The sequence below is a fragment of the Herpailurus yagouaroundi genome, unplaced genomic scaffold, assembly GCF_014898765.1.
Source record: "Herpailurus yagouaroundi ecotype Mexico unplaced genomic scaffold, PumYag 182, whole genome shotgun sequence".
Taxonomy (NCBI): domain Eukaryota; kingdom Metazoa; phylum Chordata; class Mammalia; order Carnivora; family Felidae; genus Herpailurus; species Herpailurus yagouaroundi.
In genome coordinates, this window is record NW_024412413.1 from 60,361,008 (window position 1) to 60,386,376 (window position 25,369).

The 25,369-nt window shown below is 42.6% G+C and overlaps 1 protein-coding gene and 1 pseudogene across 1 annotated transcript; both read right to left on the reverse strand.

The window, feature by feature from the left end:
- Positions 1-7,756: 7,756 nt before the first annotated feature.
- Positions 7,757-8,692, reverse strand: LOC121040088 (olfactory receptor 2AP1-like). The gene has a single exon (XM_040490434.1). The coding sequence runs from the start codon at positions 8,690-8,692 to the stop codon at positions 7,757-7,759; it is 936 nt and encodes a 311-aa protein (XP_040346368.1).
- Positions 8,693-10,973: 2,281 nt separating this feature from the next.
- Positions 10,974-25,369, reverse strand: part of LOC121040089 (zinc finger protein 764-like) — a 15,791-nt pseudogene continuing 1,395 nt past the window's right edge.

Below are 25,369 nucleotides of genomic sequence, written 5' to 3' on the forward strand. Positions count from 1 at the left end.
TTACTCCATTATCTTCAAGCTATCAATGCTATTGTTGAGATATCTCAATCTTTACCCAGGCATCTCCTCTTTACAATCAATAATCCATTCATAAAAAACAGATGTTCTGGGTGAAAATGCTAGCTGGGAACCCATCTCCCATCATATTAAATGGGAAAAAATGTTATGTGATAGTGTCAACCCTAAGCCTCCAATTTCCTAACAAATAAATAAACACAGTAAAATGTTATCAACCTATAACAAACAACAACAGGGTATCATTTTAGGTTGTAAAATGCTTTAAAAAAATCATCCCTGACCATTAATTAGTATGGTTGTTAACAAACAGTTGCACTGTAAGTAACAGAAAGTCTCTTCTAGCCAGCGATATCCAGTAGGCACTTTCCTTGTTCCTTTTCATGATGCTCATTTCAAATCATGGTGTGGAACTCAAGACTTTTACTACAGTGTTTTGCTAAAGTGCTTGGAGGTTTAGCAATGTAAATATAAAGTTTTCTTACGTACACACTAGCTGCGAATGGTGCAATTGTTAAAATATTTTCAGTGCATTATTGTAAATTCTTTAAAGTTACTTAAAAACATATATTTTAAAGTTTATTTACTTGGGGAGAGAGAACACAAGCAAGATAGGGGCAGAAAGAGAGAGGGAGAGAGAGAATTCCAAGCAAGCCCCAAGCTGTCAGTGCAGAGCCTGATGCAGGGCTCAATCCCACGAACCATGAGATTATGACTTGAACCAAAATCATGAGTCAGATGCTCAACCAACTGAGCCACCCACGGGCCCCCCAAAAAACATATTTTTTAATTTTAAATTTTTTTTTCAACGTTTTATTTATTTTTGGGACAGAGAGAGACAGAGCATGAACGGGGGAGGGGCAGAGAGAGAGGGAGACACAGAATCGGAAACAGGCTCCAGGCTCTGAGCCATCAGCCCAGAGCCTGACGCGGGGCTCGAACTCACGGACCGCGAGATCGTGACCTGGCTGAAGTTGGACGCTTAACCGACTGCGCCACCCAGGCGCCCCTAATTTTAGAGAGAGAGTGAACATGAAAGAGGGACAGAGAGAGATAATTAATTTTATTTTATTTGAGAGAGAGAGAGAGAGTGGGGAGAGGACAGAGGGAAAGAGAATCTTGAACAGACTCTATGCTTAGCGTGGAGCCTGATTCGAGACTGAATCCCATGACTCTGGGATCATGACCCGAGCTGAAATCAAGAGTCAGGTGCTCAATCAATTGAGCCACCCAGGAGCCCCTAAAATTACTTTTTAAAAGACACAAACAGGAGTTTCTCGTCCCTTTCAGCTTAGAAGCTGCTGAAAATCTCTCTCTCCTCCCTCTCTCTCTTTCCACCCAATCGGTCTGTCCAGAGAACATTCATACATTAATCTTCTAAAATTTTTTTTTTCAATGTTTATTTATTTTTGGGACAGAGAGAGACAGAGCATGAACGGGCGAGGGGCAGAGAGAGAGGGAGACACAGAATCAGAAACAGGCTCCAGGCTCTGAGCCATCAGCCCAGAGCCTGACGCGGGGCTCGAACCCACGGACCGCGAGATCGTGACCTGGCCGAAGTCGGACGCTTAACCGACTGCGCCACCCAGGCGCCCCCATTAATCTTCTAAATAAAAGTTTCAAAAAAGTTTTTTCACATCTTGACAAATAAGATTTTATTCCTCTGTAAGTATTTAAAAAAAATTTTTTTTTTCAACGTTTATTTATTTTTGGGACAGAGAGAGACAGAGCATGAACGGGGGAGGGGCAGAGAGAGAGGGAGACACAGAATCGGAAACAGGCTCCAGGCTCTGAGCCATCAGCCCAGAGCCCGACGCGGGGCTCGAACTCACGGACCGCGAGATCCTGACCTGGCTGAAGTCGGACGCTTAACCGACTGCACCACCCAGGCGCCCCTCCTCTATAAGTATTTTAAAAGTTTATACTTGGAAGGAAATTTCCAAGTAGAAAGTAATTTTGGAGAATCCATGTTTTGAACACCTGCAAATGTATTTGTAAATAGTAGTTTCAAGATCGGAGTTTCTTTGTCTCCTTTCTTTCTTCCTATTTCCCCCCATATTCTTCCTTTCTTCTCTCTTATTTCCTCCTTTTCTTCCTCCCTCCCTTCCTCCAACCCCCCCCCCCCCAGGGGTGGTGGTGGGGGGGGGGAACACAGAAGTGACCATGCACATATTTAAACAGAATGAAAAATTAGAACAGTTCAGATCTCCACCCTCTCCTTCCCCTCATAGAAAGACCTAGCACTTTGTTATTAGGAAGGGAAGAAGAAGGCCGCCTGGGGGGTTCAGTCGGTTAAGCATCTGACTCTTGATTTCAGCTCAGGTCATGATCTTAGGGTTGGGAGAGGGAACCCCACATGTGGTTCCATGTTAAGCATGGAGCCTGCTTGAGATTCTCACTCTCCCTCCCTCTCTCTTTGCCCTTCCCCCACATGTGCATTCTCTCTCTCTCTCTGTCAAAAAGAAATAAACATTAAAAAAAAGGGGGGGAGGAAGAGAACACTTCAAGTCACTGTTTTTCCCTATTTGAGCCATGAGGTAAGAGCGGATGTACAGTCAATTCTGGCTATTTTCTTTAAGGATTTTACTTTGATCTTTTAATTTTTATTGAGAGTCCTTACATAGCTATTGGGAATTATATCTAAGCAGAGTTCCTGAATCTGTGAGTATGCCCCTTTAGTGTTCTAAACAAAAATATTTATATTCTCAGCCCTAGTAGGTTAGAAAGACTACTCAACCCCTTAGAAAAATCTTTCTCACTAATACCAGCATGCTCCTTAAATTCATAAAATTTTCATAGACAGGCATCTCCCTAGATCTGGTATTTTGTTTGATTAAAATTAAAATACAAATACATTTAACTAAGCCCTAAAATAAAAATCTCATCATTCTTGAGCCTGGATGGGTCAATCAGTTAAGCGTCTGACTCGATTTTGGATCAAGTCATGATCTCATGTTTTGTGGGATCAAGCCCTGTGTTGGGCTCTGCACTGACAGCTCGGAGCCTGCTTGGGATTCTTCCTCTCCCTCTCTCTCTTGCCCCTCCTCTGCTTGTGCTCGTATGTGTGTGCTCTCTCTGTCTCTCTCAAAATAAATAAACATTAAAATAATCCCCGTAACTCTTAACCTTAACAGACTAAAAAAACGACTCAACAATTAAAAACAATCATCCAATTCCAAAACATCGCTTAAATTTATAAATTCTCTATAGGCAGATCTAGCAGATTTAACTTATTAATGGTTTAATAATTAAAGCAAGGCACTGAAAATGCCTAGATGAGTTTATTAACTCCATAAATGCAGGTTTGAATTAATTTTTATTAAATTAATTTTTAATAAAATTACACATGAAAGTATCTGCATCCTAGTGAGACTGCCTTCCAAATCAACAGTGATTAGAAGGAGCAGACATTAAGAACAATAAAGAGTAGTCCATAATGCCTTACTTAACCTGATTACACCCATATGGAACATAGCAGGGAGAAAAATTAAGCCATAAATGAGAGTTTGACTAAGTTACATTCATTAGGGTTGGTCAATTTTGTGCCAGCCACTGTAGTTGACATTTTCTAAAACAAACAAAACAAAACAAAACACAAAAAAACAAAAATCCTAACTAGAGAGAGGTGTTTGTTTAGATCATTCCTGAGACAGTGATTCCATTGTTTGAGAATTTAAATCTTTTGAGCTTTTTAAACTGTGGTGTGTATGTGACATTGTAAAAATAGAAAATCCCACTAGAGGGAGCCATTTCCCTGATTGTCTCTGGAATATTGGTTCCACGCCTTGAGAATCTGGTTTCATGGGCTTGTATACGTTCTAAGTGGCGACCTGGGTCTTCAATATCTCTCCTCATTCCACAGTTCTGGTGGGGGGCCTCACAAAGGAATTATCCTAATAACTTTGAAGCAGAAGGTGGGATGAATTTATGAAGTCCTAGTACAGTATGCTGGTGCTTAAGATGAGAGCACATTGTGAGCACACAAAGCATTTGTCTGCTTTGGACTTGGCTCATAAATTGTGTCTTTACTAGGTGTGGACCAGGGGAAGGGCTACATTCAGTTAAGACTGATACAGGTTGAGAAATGAGTGAATCAGCACATCTTTCTCCTGTCTGTTTTCCACAGCTACCCACACACTCAGCCTGGGTAGCTCCAGGTCTCTCTTGCAGACCATGGCCTTCATGTGAGAATTTTTATTCTCTGGGGACAGAGTCCCTGGAAAAGGGTGTCCCAGAAATGCTCCTGACAAGAGTGTGGGGACTTGAGGCTCCACGTGGTTTCTGAGCTTTCTGTGAAACTTCATTAAAATTTTTTAAAAAAATGTTTATTTATTTTTGAAAGAGATACACACAGAGTACCAGTGGGAGAGGGACAGAGAGAGAGGGAGATATAGAATCTGAAGCAGGCTCCAGGCTAGGAGCTGTCAGCACAGAGCTTGACGTGGGGCTGGAACTCACAAACTGAGATCATGACCTGAGCTGAAGTCAGAAGCTTAACTGACTGAGCCACACAGGCACCCTTTCTGGGAAACTTTAAAATCTCATTTCATACAGATAATGTTCAAATCAGATTCCTTGGGATAAGATTTTCAAAGTCTACTGGGCCAACATTCCCATCCAAGTCTTACTTTAGGGGCCAGATTACCTGTGATGAGGACATGGAATGTCCCAGAAGAAAAGTAAATAATTTTGCCTCAGTATGTCTTCTGTTTAGGGCCTATTTCTGGGTAACTTTCTCTGGCCAATAGCCATGGATGAGAAGAGATGAAGTTCTCTTTCCTGACCTGACCAAGCCAACTTCAACTCACTTGTTAATCTTGGATCCTTAACCGGCACACAACATACGTTTACCATGTATGTTTACTTTTGGTTTGTGTACTGGTTAATTTTTGTTGAGTAATAAACCATTTGAACTCTTAGTGACTTAAAACAACCACATTTATTTAGTTCATGATTCTGTGGGTTGGCTGCTTGGGCTGGGCTCATTTGGGTGGTTCTTCTGTTGATCTTTGATGGGCTCATTCATGCATCCCCAGATGGCTGCTGGCCACCTGGCCACCTGTGCACTGTGTGTGTGTGTGTGTGTGTGTGTGTGTGTGTGTGTGTATGTGATTAGTATCAGCAAAAGTGATGGTGGCAAAGAGGTCTTGGGTCTTTTATCATCTAGTAGGACAGCCCAGGCTTGCTCACATGGGAGTCAGAGGGTTTCAAAGGCTTTTGGAAGTTCTGCTTGCATAATGATTGCTAGTGTCACAATGTCTGAAGCAAGCCACATGGCCAAACCCAGAGTCAATGTGGGAGGGTCTTACCAAAGAAAGTGGCTGTAGGAAAGCAAAGACTGTGAGACTATCTCTAGCAGTCTCTGATGGTCGTATTTGACATGTGGCCTATGTGCAGTGTTGAAATACAGGAGTAGAGTGAATCTGAGTACCATTTTGAGGGAGGAGACAGCAGGGGTAGGCGACAGATTGCAGGGAAGGTTTAGTGATGGCTTCAAGATGTCTAGCCCAGGGCACCTGGGTGACTCAGTCAGCTGAGCATCCGAGTTTGGCTCAGGTCGTGATCTCACTGTTTTTGAGTCTGAGCCCCACATCGGGCTCTCTGCTGTAAGCCTGTCAGTGCAGAGCCCACTTTGGATCATCTGTCTTCCTCTCTCTGCCCTCCCTCTCTTGTGCTCTCCCTAAAATAAATAAATATTAAAAAAAAGAGATGTCTAGCCTCAAAAGTGAAAGGATGGTGGTACTATGAATACAAATGGGAATGATTTGGAGCTAGTTTGGGGAACCAACCCCTCTCAGAGGAGTGGGTATTTCTGCATACCTATTACCTCAAAAGAAGCAGCATGGTGGAGGCAAGTGAGCAAAAGCTGGTGAAAGACCAGCTGTGAGGGGCTGGGGAGGGAAAGAAAAGGGCTAGAAGCATCAAATATTTTCTATTGCAGACTATTTTTTAGAAGAGGGAACCCAGGCTCAAGGCCACATAAACTAGAAACCAGGAGAAGTAGGGTCTAAATAAAGGCCTGCTTAGCTTGAGAATTTGTGTTCTTTTTTGAAAAGAATGTTTATTTGTTTTGAGAGAGAGGTAGAGAGAGGGTGAACAGGGGAGGGGCAGAGAGAGAGGGAGAGAGAGAATCCCAAACAGCTCCATGTTGTCAGCACAGAGCCCGATGTGGGGCTCGATCTCATGAACCATGAGATCATTACCTGAGCCCAAATAAAGAGTTGGATGCTTAACCAGCTGAGCCACCCAGGCGCTCTTATGTTGTTTTTAATACCCCTGGCACCATGTTGCATCTTTTGAGGTAACAGAGATCCAGAGACCCCTCTCCTTTGAAAGAGGAGGCAAGGATGAGAAAGCAGATGCAGAGCCAGAGATACACTGAGGTGAAGGGAGTGAATTTTTCTGGGCTTAGGCTGCACAGCTTCATGCTTTTCTGAAAATTATGTAATGAGCTGACCAAGGAGAGAAAGAGTGGGAAAGGGAAGGGATCATGATTGAAGACAGAAATATTGTCCCCCAAGGACTTTTGTCAGGGATTTCAGAGGCGAGGAAAGAGATTCCTGAGCAGCCGTGAAGGCCAGGATTGAAGGGGGAGGCATGAAGCCAGAACAGGCCAGGTCTGGGGGCTTCCTGTTCCTTTAGGATAAAGCTATCTTGGGAGCAGAGAAAGAGGAGGCTGACAGTGGGGTGAATGTGGTGAACTTGGCATAAGGGATGTGGGGAAAGGTCAGGAGGGTGAGTGAGGCCTAAGCTCTGGAAGTCTAGCAGTGGTGCATATGATGATGTAGCTGGAGTCTGAAGTCTGTGACTGTGTGTGCAACTCAAATTTTCCCTTGATGTCTGGTTAATACCCTGTCTTCCTGGAGTTTCAGAGCTGCCTCTTCATACAGAGGGACATTTAGATTTGCCATTGGGGGACACTACTGTGTTTTTACTTAGATAATTTTTTTAATGTTTATTTATTTTTGAGAGAGAGAGAGAGAGAGAGACAGAAGACAAGCAGGGGAGGCAGAGAGACAGAGGGAGACACAGAATCTGAAACAGGCTCCAGGCTCTGAGCTGTAAGCACAGAGCCCGATGTGAGGCTCAAACCCATGAACCGTGAGATCATGACCTGAGCCGAAGTTGGATGCTTAACTGACTGAGTCACCCAGGACTGCATAGCCCTGAAACTACTATGTTTTTGAGTGGTCCCTGTTCAGACTCTTGACCCAGTCTTACTTTTCTTTCTTTTTTCTTCACCTCCCTGCCTGGTCTATAGGGAGCATTGGTTTTGGTCCCACAGGGATATTTCTACTGACAACCAAGTGAGTGAACTTGGATGCACATGCGCCCTCAATCATGACTTTCGATGAGGCCACAGCCCTGGTTGACAGCCTGACTACAATCTCTTGAGTCACCTTAAGCAGCAGTTACTGATCTAATCACCCAGGTTCTGGCCCACTGAAGCTATGAGATGACAAATGTTTGTTGTTTTACGCCACTAGGTTTTGTGTGTAAGTCATTAAGGGGCAATAGGTAATTAATACATATTTTGGTACCTGGAAGTGGGGTGCTGACATAACAAATACCTAAAATACGGGTGTGGCTTTGGGACCAGGGAATGGATGGAAGCTGGAAAAGCTTTGAGGATTTTGAAGAAAGTATTCATGAAAGCTTAACCTTGAGAATACTTTTTTGTAGAATTCTTGGACTCTGGGGAGGAGAGTCCTATTTCCCTGGAAGGTGACTTGTAGGGCTGTCATTTATTTTGGAGCCATGCCATTTTCCTGATCAGGTCTTTCACTACTTGCTTAACTTGTTGGTTCCTGAGAGTGTAGATAAAGGGATTCAAGAGGGGGGCAATAATTGTATTGATTAGGGACACTCCTTTGTTGAAATCAACCCCCTTGCCAGGAGAGGGCTTCACATACATGAAGAAGCAGCTGCCATAGCACAGGGTGACCACAATGATATGGGAGGAACAGGTGGAGAAAGCTTTCTTTCTCTCTTGGACCGAGGGGATCCTGACAATTGTCCGGATGATCTGGACATAGGATATGGTGATCAGCACTAGAGTGCTGACCAGTGCCACCACGGCCAGGGTAAAATCCACCATTTCTAACACCTGTGGCCCACTGCACACCACCTCCATTAGAGGCGTATAGTCGCAGAAGAAGTGGTTGATGTGGGTGTCACAGAATGGAAGCTGACTGGTCAGGATGACAGGCACTATGATGAAGAAGAATCCTGCCAGCCAGCAGGTGAGGATAAGCTGTGTGCAGACTCTGTTGCTCATGAGGATGGGGTAGTGGAGGGGCTGGCAGATGGCAATATACCGGTCATAGGCCATGGCTGTGAGGAGGAGGAACTCTGTAGCCCCCAGGAAGATGTGGAAAAAGTCCTGAGTAATGCAGCCAGCAAAACTGATGGTCTTGGTCCCTGTGGCAATGTTGAGCAACATCTTGGGCACGATGACGGTTTGGAACCAAATTTCTAGGCAGGACAGATTCCGGAGGAAGAAGTACATAGGGGTTTGCAGGCGTGTGTCCAGCAAGGTCAGGCTGATGACAACCAGGTTTCCAGAGACAGTCACAAGGTAGGCAAGCAGCAGGAGCAGGAAAACTGCCACCTGAAGCTCTTTGGTGTCTGTCAGGCCTTGGAGGAAGAACTCAGTCACTATGGTCTGATTGGCCATTGTGGGCCTCAGCCCTTTCCAGAAATGTGCAACCTGGGCAGATAGGAGCATCAGAAATTAGGATGAAGAAGATGAAAATCTCTCCTAAAGTGCATCATTCTTTTACCTGTCCACTGTCTCCCTATAGATTCAGGGAAGCAGAGCAGAAGCTTCTGGAGACTCTTCCCTAGTCAGAAATCAGCCTAGATCTTTCAGAATCTTTGAGGTATTATTGAATGTCAGTGACTTTTCCCTCTCCTTTCCTTATTTCTTTCCTCTTTTATTTCTTTTATTTGCTCTGAAAAAGGCTACAAAGAATTCTCTGCTCTTCCCCCAGTTCTCTTTAGAACTGGCAAACACCTATTCATCCTTCAAGATCCAGTCTAAGTGTGACCTCTTACATGAGGCCTTTCCTGTAGGCCTGCTGATTCTTCTGCTTTCTCCCAGCTCTGGTAACACATAATTTGTGCCTCTGTTATATTTCTGTAGAGTCAGTGATGTAGGATAGAACCTGTCTTCCCTGCCAGGCCACAAACATCTTGAGCTTAGGGACTGCTTTTTGTTCATCTGCTCAGCACTTACCTTTCCCTTATCAGTAGATGCACTGGTCTTCTCAGATCTGTATTCACAACAAAAAATTTTTTTCCTTCAAATTTTTTATTTAAGTTCTAGTTAGTTAATATACAGTGTATTATTGTTTTCAGGGGTAGAGTTTAGTGAATCATCATTTGCATATAACACCCAGTGCTCAACACAAGTGCCCTCCTTTTTTTTTTTTTTAATTTTTAAATGTTTATTTATTTTTGAGAGACAGAGAGGACAGAGAACAAGTCGGGGAGGGGCAGAGACAGAGGGAGACACAGAATCCGAAGCAGGCTCCAGGCTCTGAGCTGTCAGCACAGAGCCTGATGCAGGGCTTGAACCCACAAACTGTGAGATCATGACTTGAGCTGAAGTTAGATGCGTAACTGACTTAGCCACCAGGTGCCCTGACAAGTGCTCTCCTTAATACCCATCACCCATTTAGCCCATCTCCCACCCACTACCTTCCATCAACTCTCGGTTTCACAACAAAATTTTCTACTTCTTAAAGCATTGCTTGCATATGTAGCATATATTTTGGAATAAGAAGCATTTTTCACTTACCTTGCTGTTTGCTTACATTGAACCCTTATTAAAAGTTGTCTGACATTTGCATCTGGATTGTAAATTACTGGAAGAGAGGGGGTGTCTTATTTGTCTTATTACTCAGACTCCCTTCCCTTCCCCCACCCCCAGATATATCGAGGTATAATTTATAAATAAAATTGTAAGATATTTAAAGTATACATTATGATGATTTGATATATGTATACATCGTGAAAGGACCCCACAGTTAATTAGCACATCCATCACCTCACATATTAAGCATTTTTTTTTTTTGTTTTTGTTGAGAACATTTAAGTTCTATTCCCTTAAGAAATTTCAATTACACAATACAGTATTATCCACTATAGTCTATGGTCTTTTTTTTTTTTTTTTTTTAAATAAAGTCTGCTTTTACTTCTCTCCTGCCACCCTTTCACATATATGCTGTCTACCTGAATCCCTGATTCAGGAAAACATGAATGTTGTACACCAGAGTGCAAACCCAAATGAATATAGGAGCCAAACAGGTCACGTAAATGAGGGGAAAATGCCAGATGGAGAGCGCCTGCTTTACCAGAGACATGGACAATGACAAGTGCCAGCTGACATTGGACAGGAGCGGATATGGAGTGGTGGGCAGCTGTCCCTCAGCTCAGATCAAGTTGCCAAACCTTTGAAGAGGCCAGAAACCTATGTGTGAAAGAAATATCTTTTTAAATCTTAACCAGTAATTTGTAACATTTTAAAATGCTGGTTGGGCCCAAAATAATGTTTAAAAGGTTGCTGCAAGCCAGATTCAGTACATGGCCACCAGTTTTCAATTTCTGCACTAAAAGGACAATGGATAAAACAAAGTTCTTTTCTACTTCAGTCCTCTTGTCTAAGCTGAGAAACAGCTTTTCCGTCCCCACAGGGGTTGTCTTGTGAAGGTGCTTACCTCACGTCTTAATTCGGCAAAGGGGGATTCTAGAGTCTGGGACAGGTGGGAGCAAGGTGTCAGCAGATCCAGCGTGTGAAGGCGTAAGGTAAGATGGTCCTCATCCCCCAGGTCCACCTCTTGTCCAGAGTTCTGTGACTTCCCTGGAGCCGCCACAGAGGTTCAGGCCCCTGAGCCCAGCCTGGGCCTCAGGCAACGTCTAGATCTCCACCCTTGGGCTTGCAACCTTTGAGACCATCACCCACACTCCTGGTATATTTCTGGGTAGTGTTGGAAGCCCACAGGTGGGTCCAGGTCCCCGTGGCCAGGGGCCAGGGGCACAGGCAACCCACTGGCACCCTGGCCTCTGGGTCTCCTGGCACCAGGCCTATGGACCCACTGGTGCTTGGCCACGGCCGACTTCTGGCCAAAGCGCCTGCCACGTTGAGGACAGAGGTAGGGGTGGTCCGCTGTGGGTCCACCGATGCGCCGCCATTTCTGAGCTCTGAAGAAGCAGCGCCCGCAGTCTGGGCATGGGTAGGGCTTGTCTCCGGTGTGCGTGCGCACGTGACGCCGAAGGTCTGACGCATGGGCAGTGGCGCGGCCACAGTCCTCGCACTGGAAGGGAGTCTCGCTGCCGTGGACCCGCTGGTGCTTGGAGCTGACAGAGCTCCGGCTAAAGCAGCGGCCACAGTCATCACGGCGGCAGGGCTTCTGGTCAGCATGGACCCGTAGGTGAGTGGTGAGGGCTGAGCGCTGGGGGAAGCCCGGCCACGGTCCAGGCAGCGGCAGGACGGCTCTCGCCATAGCTGGCCCGGTGCTTGCTCGGAGAGGAGAAAGGGCCAAAACCCTTGCCACAGTCAGGGCTACAGAAAGGCTTCTCGCCCGTGTGGGTGCACAGGTGCGCCACCAGGGCCGAGCGCCAGGCAAAACTCCTTCCGCTCATGTAGCAACCGTGACGCTGGCCTGCTCTGGGGACGGGGTGGGCACAGAGTGGGGGGTGAGCTCGGCGGGTTGCCTTGGATGGTCGCTCCAAGCTCTGAGGGAGCCCAGCGGAAGGGTGTTTCAGAGCCTTCAGCCCAGGAGGCTGAGCTTCCACAGAAAGGATCTTCTCCAGTGCCTCAGTCCTTTCTCTTTGTCCTTTCCCGTCCTTTTCTGGAATCTGAGTCTGTTTCTGTCAGACACTCTTCCACCTCCGGACCCCGGACATCAGGGCCCCACAGGTCGGCCCCTTCCTCCACCCAGGTGAGGGCTGGCTTAGTGCCTCGGAACCCTGGGAGAACGCAAACGCCATGCGGAGGCCGCCCCTGCTGTCCCGACTTCCTGACCTGGGGCCTCTCACTGCGGGTGCCAGCCCGAGTGTGGGCGGGGTGGGCCGGGAGGTGGCCCAGGCGAGTAGGCGGGACTTCACCGAGTGCGCCCAGATGACTGTAGGTGTCCGGCACCACGTCCAGCTACAGGCCCTCTGAGCAGGCCGCAGACACCCCCACTCCTACAGCGAGAAGTACACGGCTACGTCTGCTAAACCTATGGCGCCTGGGCTCGTCTGCTCCCCGAGGCCCCTTCCAGTTCCCACGCAGGGAGCTGGGCCAGAGCCGGCGCTTTGGCAAGTGCAGCCCGGTTCCGGAAGCCTCCTGTACCAGAGGATGCCTCCCCCGCCCCCCCCCCCCCCGCGGCCTGGGCCGGGTTCGCAAGGCTAGGAGCGAGGCAGCCGGCCCCTCCAGGAACCACCAGGATGGCCAAAAGACCAAGAGCTGCTAGCAGAAGGGACACGGACAGTCACTATGTTATACATTAGGTCTTCAGACCTTATTCATCTTATAACTGAAAGCTTGTACACTTCTACCAACCTCTCCCTATTTACCCCCACCCAGCCCATGGTAACCACCATTCTACTCTGTTTCCTTGAGTTTGACTTTTTATTTAGATCCTACATATAAAAGATACCATACAGTATTTGTCTTTGTCTGGCTCATTTCACATAGTATAATGGCCTCCAAGTTCATCTATGTCATTGCAAGTGGCAGGACTGCCTTCTTTTTTGAGGCCAAATAATAGTCCATTATATATATTACATTTTCTTTATCCATTCATCCATTGATGGCCAACTAGGTTGTTTCCATACCTTGAATACTGTGAATAATGTTGTAATGAACATGGGAGTGCAGGGATCTCTTTGAGATAATGGTTTTGTTTCCCTTGGATATATACCCAGAAGTGGGATTGCTGGATCATATGGTAGTTCTATTTTTAATTTCTTGAGGAACCTCTACACTGTTTTCCATAGTGGCTGTGCAAATTTACATTTCTGTCAACAGTGCACAATGGTTCTCTTTTCTCCACATTCTCACCAGTACTTGTTACCTCTTGTCTTTTTGATAGTAGACATCCTGACAGGTGTGAGATGACATATCATTGTGGTTTTGATTTACATTTACTTGATGATTAGTGATGTTGGCATCTTTTCATGTATTTGTTTGGCATATGTATGTCTTCTTTGAAAAACTGTCTATCAGGTGCTCAGACCCCTTTCTCATACTGATCCCTGGGGTATGATAGTTACCTATAAAGGTTTCTAGGGCAGTTCTGGCAAGACATGAAATACTGTGAGGCTTATTGCACCCAGTTTTTGATAAGAAAGATAAACTTCACAGATATTAACTATTGGCCTAGGGCCATGGTGAGAACCTAAAAAATAAGTGGAAGCTTCTTGAGTGTTTCCTTGCCTTGATCAGATTCTCTGAGGCTCTTAGGTGTGTTGTTTTATTGAGTAGAAAGGAGGTTTTTCTTTGGAGAAATCTATGGCATTCTTATGAGGGATTTTCTCTCCTTTTAATTGGAGACCAATGACCCAAGACCTCCCCCCACCTTGGTCCCTTTCACTGCTCTTTAAATATGGGGGATACCTACATTGTGGGGTGTGCCAGATGATTCACCGCAGTAGATATGAGAGCCTTCTAGTTACACCATTTCATAAAATCTAAGGTGCAATTTAGTGTGAGACACACTATTATTTTATGTGCCATTAAGAAGGAAAGATGCTACCCCAACTAGACAATGACCCCATGCTAAAATGCCATTGATCATGAGATGCTTTCTAGTTTTAGAGATGTTGAAATGTATATCTTAAAGTTGCTAAACTACGGAATTTATTTTTAGCTCATTAGAAGTCTGTTTCTCCAGAAAAACATTGTAAGACCAATGTCTAAGAGGTTACCACCTATGTTTTCTTTTAGGAGTTTTATGGTTTCAGGTCTTACTCGAGACTAATATGACATTGCCAGGCAACTATACTTCATGAAAAAAAAAAAGTTCTGTCTATGTTTTAAAACATAAACTATACACTTATGTATCTGTATATGTAAATAATTTAAAAATTAATTAACATACACATATATTGGTGATACTTCCTCAACTTCATTGAAAAGTTTTCACTGATGGGATATATAATTAGAAAAGTTTAGAAAATTTTTGCCTAGGGACCTGTTGCCTCTCTCCTCTCCCACAGGCAGCCAGTGTTTGCAAAGAGGCTCATTTTCTTTCTGGAGAGGACTGTCCTCTAGCTTTATTTTTTTAATTTTTTTTTTTTATTTTTAAATTTCTTAACCTGTTGTCTTCTGAGAATGAGCACAAGAAAGCTCATAGGAGCAGTAGCCAATTTGCCTAGTAATTCAGAAACCTTGGTCTTGGGTCATTTCGGGGCTCTGACAAGGGAAACTATGCTCTGTGGCTCCCTCCTTTTCTGCACAGTGACTGGTTATCTGAGAAGGGGCCTCAGGAACTCACCAGCCCAGGGACAACACAAGCTTGTCAGGCCTCTGAGGATCCCCCAAAGAGGGAGCAGGGAGTGTACAGTCTGGCAAGTCCTCTGTGGTTTCATGAAAAGAGCTCAGACTTGCAGCGAAATGTGGAGGCAACTCTGTACAAATAGTCACAGGATTACATTTCCATAGAAATCTTTTCTTGACCCATTCTTCTTTTGTATCTAGCCTTTTCTTCCCTTACGGCAGCAACAATCCTAAAAAATAGCTATCCAAAGACAAAATTCTGTTACTGAGTCAACATCCAAATCATGCAGCAGAAGGGTCAGGGAAAGTCTGAGGTGGGGCTGGAAGCTTCCCCCTTGTGCTATGGTCCATGGTTCCTTCTGGAATCTAAGGTTCTGAAGTTTTAGGTCATGTGAGAGGCTCTGAACAGGTTCCATTCAATGAAAAGAGACATTTGCTTAGACTCTTCTATTGCAGACTCAGGGGATCAGTGCTAGGAAAAAACCAAGTGGTACTCAGGGGAATTTGTAATCAGAATTCACTAATTTACTCAGGATATAGTTGTTCTGGCCACAAATTGTAAGCAGGACAATTTGTCAAAAATCCCCCGAGAAGATGACAAAATACTTACCTAAGAGCTTGCTTCCTAATGAATATGTGTCCCTATCAGTTGTTGATAATGTAGTTGGTAATAACTGTTAGTAGTTTTTTTTAATTTAGCTTAAAATTTTAATTCCAGTATAGTTAACATACAGTGTTATATTCATTTCAGGTGTTCAATATAGTGATTCAACAGTCCTGTACAGTTTTCCATGCTTATCATTATAAGTGTACTTTTAATTCCCATCGGCTATTTCACCATCTGGGGGGGCCCCCCCCCCCCGCTAACCCTCTGTTCTCTATAGTTAAGAGTCTGTTTTCTCTGTTCATAAATTTTTTTGAGAACTGGTAAGTAGGTCAAAAGGTATCAGACAACTTTGTCATCCTTATAATTTTGGCTAGCCCTGAAGCATAGCCATATATGTCCAACCTGATCACAATATTCATTTTATTTTAAATTGTATTGCTCAAATATTATGCTCAGACATGGCATTAAATAAGGGTACTTTTTCATGATGTGGACATGGTATGCCTCTGTATCAGACATCAGAAGACTTTGAATCTAGTCTAGTTCTGTTATTAACACTGAGACCTTGGACAATTGTTTTCCCTCTCCTGAAATCTTAGTTTTTCAGTTTTTTTTTTACTGAATTTTTATTTGTGAGGATTTATTTTATTATTATTTTTAAATATAAGTTCTTGTCAAGTTAGCTAACATACAATGTATATATACATACATTGTATATATACATACGTAATATACAATGTATATATATGGTTTTGAGGGTAGATGCCCATGATTCATTGCTTACATACAATACCCAGTGCTCATCCCAACAAGTGCCTTCCTCCATGCCCATCACCCATTTCCCCCTTCCCTTGCCTCCCACCCCCCATCAACCTTCAGTCTGTTCTCTGTATTTAAGAGTCTTTTATGGTTTGCCTCCCTCTCTATTTGAAACTATTTTTTCTCCTTCCCTTCTCCCATGGTCTTCTGTTAAGTTTGTCAAGTTCCACCTATGAGTGAAAACATATGATATCTGTCTTTCTGTGACTGACTTATTTCACTTAGCATAATACACTCCAGTGCCATCCACGTTGTTGCAAATGGCAGGATTTCATTCTTTCTCATTGCCAAGTAGTATTCCATTGTATGTAAAACCACATCTTCTTTATCCATTCATCAGTTGATGGACATTTGGTCTCTTTCCATAATTTGGCTGTTGTTGAAAGTGCTGCTGTAAACATTGGGGTACAAGTGCTCCTATGAATCAGCACTCCTGTGTCCTTTGAATAAATTCCTAGAAGTGCAGTTGCTCAGTTGTAGGATAATTTTATTTTTAATTTTTTGTGAAACCTTCATACTGTTTTCCAGAGTGGCTGCACCAATTTGCATTTTCACCAACAGTGCAGGAGGGTTCCTGTTTCTCCACATCCTCACCAGCATCTGTTGTTTCCTGAATTGTTAATTTTAGCCACTCTGACTGGTGTAAAGTGGTATCTCAGTGTGGTTTTGATTTGTATTTCCCTGATGATGAGTCATGTTGAGCAGCTTTTCATTTGTCTGTTGGCCATCTGGATGTCTTCTTTGGAAAAGTGTCTATTCATGTCCTCTGCCCATTTCTTGTGTTTTGGGTGTTGAGTTTGGTGAGTTCTTTATAGATTTTGGGTTTAGTTTTTCAGTTTTTACCAACAATTTCTAGCTGTTAAGATCATGAATATGTGTCTATATATTAGATGTCTTTTGATTTGTCTTAATTTCGTTGTTTTCAAGCTTTGAGAAGCTTCCCTATATTTCTCATATTCTAGAATATTGTGAACAGGTTTCTGTCCACCTTTTCTATACCCTTCATGATTCCATCTGAAATTCCAGTTTCCTTTTTGCCTGCTCACCCTGAAGCTGTGTCTAGCTTCTAGGGAACTAATGGAAGTGCCCTCAAGGAAGGCATGGGAATTCATTAATAAGTCTCTGTAGCTACAAAAAAAGACCTGTTGTCTTTGCCTTAGGGAGATGGCTTCAGGGATCTTTGTTTTGGGGGTTAGCTAGATGTCTTCTTGGTTCATACAGAAAGAAGCCAGAGAAGCCTAGATCAAACCTTGGGTAGTTTCATTATATACATTTGCTGATTAGTACTCAGTGATGACTCAAGGGGACTGTATGCAGATCTTCAGAGAACTTACACAGCTGTCTTGTCTCTGGTACTCTTTCTTGTAAACTCCAGTAATTGCTCATTGTTAATATATAGAAATATAGTTGATTTTTATATGTTTACTTGCACTTTGTGATCTTGCTAAATTCACTTATTAGTTCCAGTAGCCTTTGTAGAATCTTTGGAATTTTGTGTTGATGATCATGCAGTCTACAAATAAGACAGTTTTATTTCTTTCTTTCCAATATTTTTTCATGTCTTATTCCACTTTTATAAGTGGACTTCTATAACAGTGTTGAATATGAGTAGTGACAGTGGACATTGCCTTGTTCCCAATCTTAGGTGAAAGACATTCAGTTTTTCCCATTAAGATTAATGTTAGTTGTTGTTTTTTCATGGAGGCCTTATATTAAGTTGAAAAATTTACTTCTCTTTCTAATTTTCTAGGAGTTAAAAAAATCATGAATGTATGTTGAATTTTAACTACGCATTTTCGGGGCGCCTGGGTGGCGCAGTCGGTTAAGCGTCTGACTTCAGCCAGGTCACGATCTCGCGGTCCGGGAGTTCGAGTGTCGCGTCAGGCTCTGGGCTGATGGCTCAGAGCCTGGAGCCTGTTTCCGATTCTGTGTCTCCCTCTCTCTCTGCTCCTCCCCCGTTCATGCTCTGTCTCTCTCTGTCCCAAAAATAAATAAATAACCGTTGGAAAAAAACAAAAAATTTAACTATGCATTTTCTGCATATACTGAGATAATCATATATTTTAAACATTTTTTTGTTGATATAGTAAATTGTATTGATGGATTATGTTTGTTTCATTTTAAAATTATTTAATCCTTCCATGAAATTTAAACTTTTCATTTAATTTGAAGCTTAAAAAAGCCTTATTGAAGTACAGTTGCTAAAAAAATTACACACATTTCTAGAAAGAAGTTGTTATGGCCTATGTCAAAGAAATTACTGCTGTGTTTTCTTCTAGAATTTTTATGGTTTCATGTTTCACATTTAGGTCTTCAATCCATTTTGAAATTATTTTCAAATATTTGTATGGTGTAAGAAAGTGGTCCATTTTAATTTTTTTGCCTGTTGCTGTCCAGTTTTCCCAATACCATTTGTTGAAGAGACATTTTCCCCCATTGGATATTCTTTCCTGCTTTGTCAAAGATTAATTGACCATAGAGTTGTGGGTTTATTTCTGGGTTTTCTATTCTGTTGTATTGACCTATTGTTCCTATTTTGTGCCAGTGCCATACTGTTTTGATTATGACAGCTTTGTTTCATTCTTTTTATTTTTAAAGTTTATTTATTTTTGAGAAAGATTGTGCATGCGGTGTGGGAGGGTCAGAGAGAGAGATCAGGAGACAGAGAATCCCAAGCAGGCTCCACACTGTCAGCACAGAGCCCAACGTGGGGCCCAAACCCATGAACTGTGAGATCATGACCTGAGCTGAAATCAAGAGTCAGACACTTAACTGACTGAGCCATCCAGGTACCCCAATTATGATAGGTTTGTAATATAACTTGAAGTCCAGAATTGTTATGCCTCCATCTCTGTTTTTCTAAGTGTGGTTTGGCTCTTTGGGGTCTTTTGTGGTTCCATACAAATTTTAGGATTGTTTGTTCTACCTCTGAGAAAAATACTTCTGGTATTTTTATTTATTTATTAAAAAAAAAAAAATTTTTTTTCCAACGTTTATTTATTTTTGGGACAGAGAGAGACAGAGCACGAATGGGGGAGGGGCAGAGAGGGAGGGAGACACAGAATCGGAAACAGGCTCCAGGCTCCGAGCCATCAGCCCAGAGCCTGACGCGGGGCTCGAACTCACGGACCGCGAGATCGCGACCTGGCTGAAGTCGGACGCCCAACCGACTGCGCCACCCAGGCGCCCCACTTCTGGTATTTTTATAGGGATTACATTAAATGTATAGATTGCTTTGGGTAGTATAGACATTTTAACAATATTTGTTCTTCTAATCCATGAGCATGGAATGTCTTTCCATTTCTTTGTGTCATCTTCAATCTTTCATCCATGTTTTATAGTTTTCAGAGTACAGGTCTTTAACCTCTTTCATTAGGTTTATTGCTAGGTATCTTATTTTTGTTGCGATTGTAAGTGGGATTGATACCTTGATTTCTTGTTCTGCCACTTTATTATTGGTGTATAAAAGTGCAACAGATTTCTGTATGTTGATTTTGTATCTTATGACTTTGCCCAATTCATTTATGAGTTCCAGCAGTTTTTTGGTGGATTCTTTAGGGTTTTCTATAGATAGTATCATGTTATCTGTCAATACTTCTTGTTTGCTGATTTGGATACCTTTATTAGTTTTTGTTGTCTTATTGCTATGGCTGTGGCTTCCAGTACTATGTTGGATACAAGTGTTGAGAGTGGACATTCTTGTCTTGTTCCTGACCTTAGGAGAAAAGCTCTCAGTTTTTCCACATTTAGGATGATGTTGACTGTGTGTTTTTCCTATAAGGTCTTTATTATGTTGAGGTATGTTTCCTCTAAATCCTACTTTGTTGAGGGTTTTTTTAATCACGAATGGATGTTGTACTTTGTCAAATGCTTTTTCTGCATCTATTGAGAGGATCATATGGTTCTCAACCTTTCTTATACTAATGTGATGTATCACATTGATAGATTTACAAATGTTTTTATTTTTTATTTTTTTAATTTATTTTTATTTTTTTAGCATGTGAAAAGTATTTTGTTTATCTTTTTTTTCAATATGTGAAGTTTATTGTCAAATTGGTTTCCATTCAACACCCAGTGCTCATCCCAAAAGGTGCCTTCCTCAATACCCATCACCCACCCCTCCCTCCCACCCCCCATCAACCCTCAGTTTGTTCTCAGTTTAAAAAAAAATTTTTTTTTTCAACGTTTATTTATTTTTCGGACAGAGAGAGACAGAGCATAAATGGGGGAGGGGCAGAGAGAGAGGGAGACACAGAATCAGAAACAGGCTCCAGGCTCTGAGCCATCAGCCCAGAGCCTGACGCGGGGCTTGAACTCCCGGACTGCGAGATCGTGACCTGGCTGAAATCGGATGCTTAACTGACTGCGCCACCCAGGCGCCCCATGTTCTCAGTTTTTAAGAGTCTCTTATGCTTTGGCTGTCTTCCACTCTAACATCTTTTTTTTTTTTTTTTCCTTCCCGTCTCCCATGGGTTTCTGTTAAGTTTCTCAGGATCCACATAAGAGTGAAAACATATGGTATCTGTCTTTCTCTGTATGGCTTATTTCACTTAGCATCACATTCTTCAGTTCCATCCACGTTGCTACAAAGGGCCATATTTCATTCTTTCTCGTTGCTACGTAGTACTCCATTGTGTATATAAACCACAATTTCTTTATCCATTCATCAGTTGATGGGCATTTAGGCTCTTTCCATAATTTGGCTATTGTTGAGAGTGCTGCTATAAACATTGGGGTACAAGTGCCCCTTATGCATCAGTACTGTATCCCTTGGGTAAATTCCTAGCAGTGCTGGGTCATAGGGTAGGTGTATTTTTAATTTTTTGAGGAACCTCCACACTGTTTTCCAGAGTGGCTGCACCAATTTGCATTCCCACCAACAGTGCAAGAGGGTTCCTGTTTCTCCACATCCTCGCCAGCATCTATAGTCTCCTGATTTGTTCATTTTGGCCACTCTGACTGGAATGAGGTGATATCTGAGTGTGGTTTTGATTTGTATTTCCCTAATGAGGAGCGACATTGAGCATCTTTTCATGTGCCTGTTGGCCATCCGGATGTCTTCTTTAGAGAAGTGTGTATTCATGTTTTCTGCCCATTTCTTCACTGGGTTATTTGTTTTTCGGGTGCGGAGTTTGGTGAGCTCTTTATAGATTTTAAAGGGCTAGGGATACTAGCCCTTTGTCCGATATGTCATTTGCAAATATCTTTTCCCATTCCATTGGTTGCCTTTTAGTTTTGTTGGTTGTTTCCTTTGCTGTGCAGAAGCTTTTTATCTTCATAAAGACCCAGTAGTTCATTTTTGCTTTTAATTCCCTTGCCTTTGGGGATGTGTCGAGTAAGAGATTGCTACGGCTGAGGTCAGAGAGGTCTTTTCCTGCTTTCTCCTCTAGGGTTTTGATGGTTTCCTGTCTCACATTCAGGTCCTTTATCCATTTTGAGTTTATTTTTGTGAATGGTGTGAGAAAGTGGTCTAGTTTCAGTCTTCTGCATGTTGCTGTCCAGTTCTCCCAGCACCATTTGTTAAAGAGACTGTCTTTTTTCCATTGGATGTTCTTTCCTGCTTTGTCAAAGATTAGTTGGCCATACGTTTGTGGGTCTAGTTCTGGGGTTTCTATTCGATTCCATTGGTCTATGTGTCTGTTTTTGTGCCATACAAATGTTTTTAAAAAAAATTAAAAAAATTTTTTTTTCAACATTTATTTATTTTTGGGACAGAGAGAGAGCATGAACGGGGGAGGGGCAGAGAGAGAGGGAGACACAGAATCGGAAACAGGCTCCAGGCTCTGAGCTGTCAGCACAGAGCCCGACGTGGGGCTTGAACTCACGGACTGTGAGATCATGACCTGAGCCGAAGTCGGATGCTTAACCGACTGAGCCACTCAGGCGCCCCTAAAATTTTTTTTTAATGTTTATTTATTTTTGAAGGATAGAGAGACAGAGAGCGAGTAGGGGAAGGGCAGAGAGAGAGGGAGAGACAGAATCCGAAGCAGGCTCCAGGCTTTTGAGCTGTCAGCACAGAGCCTGATGCAGGACTTGAACTCATGAGCTGTAAGATCATGACCTGAGCTGAAGTCAGACGCTTAACTGACTGAGCCACCCAGGAATCCCTGATTGACAAGTATTGAACCACATGTGCAACCCAGGAATAAATCCCACTTGATTGTAGTGAATGATTTTTTTTTAAAAAAATTATTTAAAAATATTTTCATGTTTATTCATTTATTTTGAGAGAGGGAGAGAGAGAGAGACGGAAAGAGAGAAATAGTGCACACATGTGTGAGCATGGGAGAGGAATAGAGAGAGGGGGAGAGAGAATCCCAAGTAGGCTCTGCTGTGTCAGCACAGAGCCAGATGTGGGGCTTGATCTCACAAATCATGAGATCATGACCTGAACTGAAAACAAGAGTCAGACATTCAAGTGATCGAGCCCCTCAGGCACCCTGAATGATATATTTAATGTGTTGTTGCATTAGGTTTGCTAGTATTTTGTTGAGGATTTTTTGCATCTGTGTTTATCAGAGATATTGTCCTGTAGTTTTCCTTTCTTGTGGTGTCTTTATCAGGTTTTGGAATCAGGGTAATGCTGGCCTCATAGAATGATTTTGAAACTTTTCCTTCCTCTTGCATTTTTGGAATAGTTTGAGAAGAATAGGTATTAACTTTTCTTTAAATGTTTGGTAGAATTCACCAGTGAAACCATCTGGCCTTGGACTTTTGTTTGTCAGGTTTTTTTTGATTAGTGATTCAATTTCTTTCCTGGTTATTGGTCTGTTCAAATTTTCTGTTTCTTCCCTTTTCAGCTTTTTTTATATGGTTCTAGGAATTTGTCCATTTTTTCCAGGTTGTTCAATTTGTTAACATATATTTTTTCATAATATTGTCTTATAATTGTATTTCTGTGTTGTTGGTTGTGATTTCTCCTGTCTCATTTGTGATTTTATTTATTTGGGTCTTTTCTCTATTCTTTTAGATGAGTCTGGCTAGAGTTTTGTCAGTTTTATTATTTTTCTCAAAGAACCAGGTCCTGGTTTCATTGATCTGTTCTATTGTTCTTTAGTTTCTATATAATTTATTTCTGCTCTAATTTTGAATATTTCCATCTTTCTGCTGGCTTAAGGCTTAATTTGTTCATTTTCTGCCTCCTTTAGGTGTAAGGTTAGGTTGTGTATTTGAGATTTTTCTTGCTTCTTGAGGTAGGACTGTATTGTTATATATTTCCCTCTTAGGATCACTTTCGCTGCATCCCAAAGGTTTGGACTATTGTGTTTTCATTTTCATATGTTTCCATGTATTCTTTTTATTTCCTCTTTGATTTCCTGGTTGATCCATTTATAGTTTAGTAGCATGTTTTATTTATTCATTTAAAATTTATTTATTTATTTATTTTGAGAGAGGTGGGGGGAAGGGCAGAGAGAGAGGCAGAGAGAGAGTCCCAAGCAGGCTCTACGCTGTCATCCCAGAGCCTGATGCAGGACTCAGTCTCACAGACCATGAGATCATGACCTGAGCTGAAATAAAGAATTGGATGCTCGGGGCGCCTGGGTGGCGCGGTCGGTTAAGCGTCCGACTTCAGCCAGGTCACGATCTTGGGGTCCGTGAGTTTGAGCCCCGCGTCGGGCTCTGGGCTGATGGCTCAGAGCCTGGAGCCTGTTTCCAATTCTGTGTCTCCCTCTCTCTCTGCCCCTCCCCCGTTCATGCTCTGTCTCTCTCTGTCCCAAAAATAAATAAACGTTGAAAAAAAAATTAAAAAAAAAAAAAAAAAGAATTGGATGCTCAACTGACTTACCCACCTAGGTGCCCTGACACCCACTCTCTTTTGATTGGAGCATTTAGTCCATTACATTCAAAGTAATAAATACAAAGTATGTATTTATTGCTATTTTATTACTTGTTTTTCCATTGTTTCTGGAGATTTTCTCTGATCCTTTCTTGTCTTTGTTGCTTTTGGTCTCTCCTTTGCAGTCAAAAAGTACCCTTTACTATTGCAGGGCTGGTTTAGTGGTCATGAAGTCCTTTAGTTTTTGTTTGTCTGGGAAACTCTTTATCTCTCCTTCTATTCTGAATGATAGCCTTGCTTGATTGCATATTCTTGGCTGCAGATTTTTCTCATTCAGCACTTTGAATATATCATGCCACTCCCTTCTAGCTTGCCAAGTTTCTGTTGAGAAATCTCCAGCTAGCCTTATGGATTTTCCCTGATAAGTTAATGACTTCTTTTGTCTTGCTGCTTTTAAGATTTTTTTCTTTATCACTATATTTTGCAAATGTAATTACAGTATTTCTTGATGTTGGCCTACTTTGTTGATTTTGATGGGAGTTCTCTGTGCCTCCTGGATCTGGATGTCTGCTTCCTCCCCCAGTTTAGGGAAGTTTTCTGCTGTTATTTCTTCAAATAAATTTTCTGTCCCCTTTTCTCTCCTTTCTTCTGGGACTATAATACTAATGTTATTACGTTTGATGGAGTCAGTGAGTTCCCTAATTCTATTCTTGTGTTGCATAATTCTTCTTTCTGTCTTTGATTCAGCTTCCTTGTATTCCATTATTTTGTCTTCTAGGTCACTAGTTCATTCCTCTCCTTCTTCCAGTCTGTTCATTGCATCAAGCCTATTTCCAATCTCATAGATTGCATTCTTCTTCTCTGATTCTTTTTTTACCTCTTTTATGTCACTGATGTCTTCTATTCTTTTCTCAAGCTTGGTGAGTATCCTTATGATAATTGCTTTAAGTTCTCCATCAACCTTCTGGCCATGGCCTTATCTTGTTCTTTGACCTGGGATAATTTCCTCCATCTTGGAATTTTGTCTAAGACTCTGCCTTCTTTTGTATGTGAGAAAAGCCAGTTAGGTCTCCTGCTCCTGAAAGTAATAGCTTTATGAAGAAGAGTTAATGTAGTGCTCAGGGTCTGGTGCTTTAGGGAGTATCTCCAGTGTGTGGTGCATCACTCTGCTGTTGTGTTTGGCTGCTCTATACTTCAGGCTGGTTATCTACAGAGGCTCTCCATGCCTGCTATGGGCAGTGTTTGGTCCCTGGCCTGAATGTGGTGAGTTCTAACTAGGTGTATTCTGCTCTTCTTGTGTAATGAGAACTGACACCAACTGTACCAGAACTGAGGCCCTGCAGAACTCTCTGGTTGCGAAACATGGCATGTGCAGGGATATGTGCTGGTCTTTTGGGAGAGAGCCCTCTGTACTAGGGCTGAGGCAAGATTGAGTGAGAAGGGCAGTCCCACCAGAGTACAGGTGGTGGAGCTTGGTGTAAGCAAGTTAGGTAGCCAGTGTCCAGGCTGAGCTGCTTCCCTCAGGTGACTCTGTGTTTATGCTAAAGGGTGGGGGAGGGAAATGGTGCCAGCCAATCCTTTGTCCTTAGAGAGGCATCTCCATAAATCTGCCTCTCAGGGACATGCTCCAAGAAGAGTGAATAATTTTCCCTGCCCCCCCCCT

Coding starts and splice junctions, on each gene's coding strand:
- LOC121040088 (XM_040490434.1), bottom strand. CDS start 8,692: ATGGCCAATCAGACCATAGTGACTGAGTTCTTCCTCCAAGGCCTGACA.